This window comes from Acanthisitta chloris, unplaced genomic scaffold, assembly GCF_000695815.1.
Source record: "Acanthisitta chloris isolate BGI_N310 unplaced genomic scaffold, ASM69581v1 scaffold13185, whole genome shotgun sequence".
NCBI lineage: Eukaryota > Metazoa > Chordata > Aves > Passeriformes > Acanthisittidae > Acanthisitta > Acanthisitta chloris.
Genome location: NW_008675405.1, coordinates 7,457 through 15,171, shown reverse-complemented (window position 1 = coordinate 15,171; position 7,715 = coordinate 7,457). Strand labels below are relative to the sequence as shown.

Below are 7,715 nucleotides of genomic sequence, written 5' to 3'. Positions count from 1 at the left end.
GGGAAAGAGGAAATGGGGGAGCTAGGTCACTGGGGAGATGGTACACTGTCAGATTGATACAGCAGCATTGCTGCTGAAAGAGCAAGTTGTGTCAGATAAGACTTACTCAGCCTGAAAGTATTTAAACTGAATAGTTTTATGAGGCCTTTGTGCAGATCCTGTAAATGGGTATGTCTGTAAATGTGCGCTAAAGTAGCTGACTCTCTTAAAAAAAAAAATAGGGGGCAGCAGTGGGGAGAAAGCAAGAAATACATTACTGTAACCACCATGAATGTGTTCAGCTCAGGCTTTTTCATCCCTGAATTTCTATGATTCTTGTCCAGGGCTGTGAGCTGCTGTTTCATAAGCAAGTGATCATTTTTGTTTGTCATGTGAAGAATAGACTTGATATTAGGCTGCTTTAACAATTTGGTTTTTTGCATTTGAAATGCAAGCTGCAGTGTCACTGAGCTTACTCAAAATGTTGCAACCCTGATTCTATTTGGTTTATGATAAAGCTATGTAATTAACTGCAGAAAATAATTTAGAATACCTACAATGGGAAAGAAGCTGAATTTACTGCTCATTGAGATGGGTTCTTTTTTGGGGTCTTTTCTTTGGAGGGTGGTACTCATTATAGACTCAGTAGACACAACACACAGAACTGAGGAAACTGGTGTTGTCCTTCACCTCCCGTGCAGGGAGATACCTATCTGAAGGGACATAAAACTTGCAGAGTTCTTTAATCTGAATTCTGCCCCCATTCCCTCCCTCCCATTCAGTTTTAAAATTAACTTTTGCTTCTCTGTGAGGCCCTTTTACTGTGTTGGGAGTGTCAAGCAAGGAATTTACATTTTTTTTTTTTCACGGCTGCAGGAAGCTACTGTTGTGCTTAAGTGGTTTCAAATGGAGTTTTCCTGCAACCACAGAACTGTTGTGCAAAGAGAGCAGAGGTGGATGTGCTCTTGTCCTTCCTCCTGCAAGACAGTTGGTCTTAACTTCCACATGAATTAAAGTGACTGGCTGTTGTCAGTTTCCGAACAGAATTAATTGTTCTGGCTGAATGGAGTGTTACTGCATGAAGCGAATGTACCATGTCTGTTTTTGTGATTACTTTTCCTTTTTTATTTCTATTTTCTGCATTTAATGCTTCAACAGTCTTCTTAGACTGATGCCGTATTCACAGAAAAGAAAAACACGGTGGGGACAAAAAAAACCCAAAAATGTTTCTCAGAAATTGTTGGGGTTTGTTTTTTTTTTAACTTCATATTTAAAAAGTGCTCCTAAGTTAAAAAAGTTTTTTGCCAAGAAGACAGGAATTTGAGCAAATGAAATACACTCTATCTGTATCTAAAGTCAGATTTAAATTCTTCAGTAATGATGCATTATGGTCACAAATATTAACATTTTTTTAATACTGTGTTTTTATTGCAGATACATTATGTTCCACCACTGCTTGTGTGCCTGCTTTGTCTGACTTCCTGCGGATTCCAGAAGCAAGTGAGTGGCTTGTAATGTGGATATTTAAAGGCCTTCATCACTCCCATGTTTAATGCAGAGATTTCTCAAGTAATAAAAAGGTAATTAACAGTTGGGAATTTATCTGTAGTGAGTGAATCCTCTGATTTTTGAACCTTCAGAGTTGTACTTTTGAAGTGGTGTTGCTAAATATCCTAGCCCTGGAGGTTTCCCTGGAACAACCCCCTGCTGCCCCAAAACAAAACAAGATAGACATAAATTGAAAAATAAATGTCCTGAACAGGGCTGTGAATGCTGCATATTATTAAGTACTGAGAATTTTGTATATCCTTCATATTTTTGTGAAATTTCTTCCCTAAGTCATTTTCAATCTCATTCATTAATTCCTTCCTGGTTGACTTAAAAAAATCAGTATGAATTAGTGCAACCCAGTGTAGCTGGTAAAAATTATACTCAGGAGCATTGGAAGTACGGCCAGCAACAGAGAACTGTATGTAAACATGTTGCATTGTAGGTGCTGATGATAGTGGTTAGAGCAATATGGGGAATGATTATTAGAAACTGGCTTGAAATATTATCCAGGGTAAAAGCATTAAAATAATCCTGTTGGATCAAATCCTCTGTTCATCAGTAGCAGAATTAGATTAATTACTCAATTTGAAGTGATGTCACAATTATACAAATAATATCTTTTGAGATTTTTTTCATATTTGTTACATGGAACCTTTGAAATTACTGCAACAAAAAGAACAGACTAGAGTGTTCTGTTACAGTATTTACTTTGCCTTTTTTTAACTGCATTTTATTTATATTTTGTATTCATAGGTGTGATTAAGCAAGGTTCCCTTCTTGGTTTATTGGGGTTTTTTCTGTAGAAACAAAGAAGGAATTATGGGGTTTTTTGAAACGATAGGTCTGTAAATACACAAATATTACGAAGGAGAGCTAGGCACATGCATGTGTGTTTAGTTCACACCTGAATTTGGCCATGTTTTCAGTTAGTTCTACAAACAGTGTTTCCATTCAGGGTGAGATAGACATAATACCAAGTGACCAAGGTGAAAGGGTCTGTCAGTTCAGGTGAATGTTTGTGTTGACAAGAGGGTTAATACTGAAATTTTTTAGGAAAACTTCTGTAGTCTTTAAGGAAAGTTTCCTCAGGACATTAAAGCTGTGAATGTTTTATAAAAGCAAGTGGTAGAGCACAAACCTTGCATCTTGCATATTGTTGAAAGAGGTAGTGAGAAATCTTTCTAAGTGTAGTGGTCATTCTGAAAAAAATTAATCCTTTGTGAGCTAAGAGACATGCAATTTTTTCTTAATTAAACTTGTTACCTGTGCTGCCTTTGCTGCTAAAAGCGCAAATCTTCTCATTTAAAGGTGGCTGGCTCAATAAATGAGGCATATGGAATTCATACGTCCCCCTAGATCGGGGCCTAAAGAATGTAGTGAATGACATTTGCATCTAAACATTCAGATTTATATGTCTATGATTCACTGGCTCTTTGTGTTGCTTAGTTTGGGAAGCAAAAAGATGCACTTTTCTCTTGATGATGGTACTTTTTTTCTACTTTCTTCTTCCTAGAATTACCATCATGTTAACATAGTTTTATCTACCTGTATGTCTAATTGAATCCTTTTGTCTATTGCGTAACTCATGAAGTTAGCATTTTCCTTCTTTAATGGTGTTTAGGCTTTTTTTCTGTCCATTTTGATTTCTGTAGCACACATCATCTTTAGCCCACATAAATCTATAGTCATACACTCATCCTTCCCTAGGTAATTGTAGTTAGGAACAGACCAAACTTATTCCGAACAGCTCTCCTCAATATAAACAAAACATGTTGAAAATTGCAGTCTAAAGAATGTAGTGCACATCTGCCTATGCGAAACAATAAATGTATTTTTAACTTAAATAGTAACATTTTCAAGTTCAATATCTTTATTCACCATTGAATATCTTCATCAGCAACATACGCACTCTCAGCAAGTTTGGGAATGACATCAAGCTGACTAGTGCAGCTGATGGGCTTGAGGGAAAGGATACCATCCAGAGGGACCTTGACAGGCTTGAGAAGTGGGCCCATGGGAACCTCATGGAGTTCAACAAGGTCAAATGCACCTGGTCCTGTACATGGGTTAGAGTAGTCTCCATTATGAATACAGGCTGGGGGATGAATGGAATGAGAGCAGCCCTGTGGATAGGGACTTGGTAGATGGAAAACAAGGCATGAGTTGGCAGTGTGCACATGCAGCCTAGAAAGCCATTTGTATCATATAAAGAGACACACTGGGCCAGCAGATCAAGTCTTTATAACTGATGTCTGGTTTAGACCTATTCTGCATTTTCAAAATATGAAATACAGAGTTTCAGGTGGTAGTTACTCAGAATCAGTTTTGATAAAAGCAAGCCTAATAAACTGTGATCAAAGCCTTTATCATAAGCAGGGGTTATACTGATAAAAACTATGATGGAGTGACCGGAAACCAAAGACATTCTTCAACTGGGTTTTGGAACGTGCTGTCCAGTCTCACCTTTAAAACCTTTTCTTTCATTATCAAATATACCTGTGGTTATATATTGGGTTATGAGGATAACCTTTTCTTTGATTATATTTATCAAAGAGGATTGTTAGCTGGAGTTCCTTAAAAATAGATTTAAATTATTAGTCTGAAAGTGAGTGGTCTTGGAAGTCCTCCCATTCATAGATATAAACTGAGTCTGCTTGCTTAGAGCCTCATCTCAGCACCTGTTTTCATTTAAGTGCCTGCTTAAGAGTAAAACTCAGCTGAAAGGTGATATTCCTACCCTTCTCTTCATCAGTGCCAGTCTGTGACCTAGCAAGTTGTTTAGTCTTCTCAGTGCAATGTTCACGGTTGTATGGTTGGCATTAAAGGGATCCTTTTGGCTTTCTGGTGTAACTAGCATTTTTCAGTAGGACAGTTGAGCACATGCTGTCTAAAATCCAGTGAGAGATAATAATTCCCTGGTTGGACTCCCAATTAGTATTTTGCTTATTCCTGTAATACTGTCTATACGTTTTGTAACAGTAGTAAATCAAAGAGGAACGTAGCAGTTAGTAAGCCACCTAAGACATTCTCTTGTCCTCAGGTGTTAATATTTTTCCTGTGTCAGAACAGTACTATAATTACGTGGGAGTATTGGAGGTAAAGCCAAGTACAATTAGTCAAGAAGTACTTCTTACATTTTAGGCAAATGATCTGAAGAGAAACAAAACGGACTATGGCTTGTCTTGCAATGACAAATATGGAAAGTACAGCAACTTCTACTGTCCACCAGAATGGTGACATCCTTGGGAATACCAGTGCACCCAAGCAGACGGAACCATTGCTTCAAGTGTACCTTTATCATGCTCCTGGGAAGACAGGAGGAGATTACCTTCAATTTCCAGCTGGAGAATATGTTGCAGAAGAGATTTGCACTGCTGCCTGTAAAGCCTGTGGTAGGTATATATGTAGCAGTTTACCCAGTGTAGCAGTGAAATGCAGCCTTCATGAAAGAAGGTTTTTAACAATCCAGAGCTCGTCAAAATGGTGCTGTTTGAACTGAAATACTAATTTCTCTGTTCTTTCAGAAGTAATTAGAGCCAGGCTGTAAAACTGTTCCCATTAGAGTGGTTGTGAAACTGAAATATAATTGGGTGGCTGCCATTGCTTTTCAAATAATTTTAGGCTATACTGTCTTTTACCTGGAAGTTACCTTTCATTGAGCTGAGATGTAGTTTGAATAGTTAAATCACAGCAGGAGCTGGAAACAGCTTGAATGACTTTGCTGCAACCCTGCGAACCAGATTGGTCTTGGCAGTTATGTGTATGTTGTATATTATATGTGCTTAATCACTTTGCAGATGGAAACTTATATATAACATGACTGCTTGTGTGTGTGGTTAATGCTTTTCATAATCGTTTAGGAAATAAGGTGTATAAATAATATTAATATATTTCAAATAAATAAAACTTTGATAGCTTAGACTGCCTTTGAATTGTGTGTTTGCCCAGAGTTTAACATGAACCAGTGCTGAGACCTGTAGTAAAACAAATCAAGTGTGCATTTTGGGCATGCATCCTTCTTTCATTGCGAAAGGATGTTGAATTGGTGAATAAGACAAATCCAAAAACTCTGGATATTAAACTGACCATCATTTTGTTCCTCAGGCATAATTATACATACAGACATGTACATGGAGTCTCTCCCTGTGTTCGTTCAGGCTGTCAGTGTTACAAGGCTGGATTTATGTTTTAGCTTTCCAAGTGCTACATTTCAGGTGCAAGAAGGACTTGTAATTCTAAATCTTTCTTTTCCAGTGAGTCACAAATATGAAGCTGCTGGCCCTGTACATTTCATTGTCTCCAATCTCAGACTTCTATGATTGTGTCTTTTGATGGCTATACTGTTTTTAAATATGGTTGTAATGACTTTAGTTTTGGGAAGGATCTGTCATTTTTCCTGTGCTACATACTGTGAGTTGGTAATTTACCAGTATATGTTAGGTTTGCGAAGATTCTTCTGTGTTTAAGGCCTGTTGTTCTTTAGAGCTCTTTAGGCCAAGATCTGAGTTTATAGAGTTCTTTTTCATGCAATAAGACAGCTTGAGACAGATAAGCACATTTGGTGAGTTCAGTAGAAGCACTTCCTGGTATTCATTCTGGGAGACCATGAGGAACAAGTATGGTATTCAGAGGTTTGCAAAGCTTTAGGTGTGTGAGTTTCTGCTTGTTGTTAGAGAAGTTGAGGTTACAGAATCATTGTGTTACATGAATCTTCTGAATTCAGAATTGGAGACCTGTTTTCTCAAATCATGATCTTAAACCCTTTAATCTTTTCTGCTCTCTCTCAAATGCTCTTAAGCGAAACTTTTCTTTTAAGCCATTTTTCATGTGTTTACAATCATTTTATGAAACTGTCAAGCACTCAAAGTTGGGGCAAGAGAGTGATAATGCAAACTTGATGTCATATTCTACAGAATAAATGTGATTGCTTACAGAAAAGCTGTAAACTTGCTTCATAATTTTTTTTTGCTGTGCTATAGGTAAATTAGATACAGAGTACTAGAAACGTCTGAAGTCTGAATTTGAATCTTGAATGCATTCATTTATACACAGAAAGAAAGTTGAATTGTATACTACATTAGTCTTACTGCACTACGTTGATAATATTGCAATAAGATACTTCTGAGTGTCTTTTAAGTGGATTTCAGAGTTTTTATCATTTGGTAAAGTATTTAAAAAATCAAACAACTTTGGACTGTGTACACTGTAACTTACTAGAATAATACATTAAACAGAAGATGAGTATTAAGTGGAAAAATAATTTCTTTTAGTATTTACACGAACATTTTGTTTATTTCTTTGGCTGAATAATATGAATAAAAACATGTGCATTACTTGTATGGATCATCCAAATTGTTACGGAATTAAAGTTAACATAGTGAAGATATTTTCATGTTGCACTAGGTAGGCGAGTTTGTAAATCATGGTTAAAACAGTTACAGTCAGAACATTGCTTTGATGTTAGCCAAATAAATTTGTGCCATGTTCTTGAAAATCTTAATAAACTAGTCCAGAGTATGCAGAGATGGTCACTTTAAATAGCACACTGAAAAATGTTTTGGCAAAGTCAGCCAAGGGACATGGTTTTGTTTAGCATTTTGCATTTCTGTCATGGCTTGTCCCCTGGTGTAAAAGAACCCTAAATTGCTGTAGGATGTATCTGGCTTTATCTACTTTTTGACTGCCTTTTGTTCCCATATCCCTCTTGCCTTCTGTTAGGATTGTTAAACTCTGGAATCTTAACTTTTAAGTGGAGCCAGAATCCTAAAGGAAACAAGTTTTGTGATCCTGACAGAGTTGCTGAGTTTTGGGCACCAAGCAGTTAACAAAAGACCTGAATTTGTTGGCTTCTGTGTTTGTGGGTTTTTTGGGTTTTTTAGTGTTGATATTCTGTAATCCTACCTAGGAACCTTTTCATTCCCACCCATCTGATTTGCAAATAGATTGGAATTTCCATGGTACTTTCCTTGAAAAATACCCATCTCTCTTGGAAAACCGTAAGATATCAGGAAATATTTAATTATTTTACTGAAGTAAAAACATAGTTTCAAAGCATTTAATGTAACTAAGTGCTGACAGTGTCTGCAGCCAATTAAATATTTCCAAGGGAGAGACTTTGATGCATAATGTGATGATTATGATGACTGTAGTACCTCTTTGCTTGTATGCTTCAGGAGAGATTCCTG

General features: G+C 36.9%; 1 protein-coding gene across 1 annotated transcript in view; it reads left to right on the top strand.

The window, feature by feature from the left end:
* Nucleotides 1–1,411: 1,411 nt before the first annotated feature.
* The window catches only part of LOC103803198 (tyrosine-protein kinase JAK2-like), a gene marked incomplete at its 3' end in the record, with an annotated part of 13,626 nt that continues 7,322 nt past the window's right edge, over nt 1,412–7,715 (top strand). The window contains exons 1-2 of the mRNA XM_009075739.1: nt 1,412–1,479; nt 4,672–4,922. Coding sequence (XP_009073987.1) covers nt 4,703–4,922 — 220 coding nt within the window. The remainder of the gene's footprint in view (nt 1,480–4,671; nt 4,923–7,715) is intronic.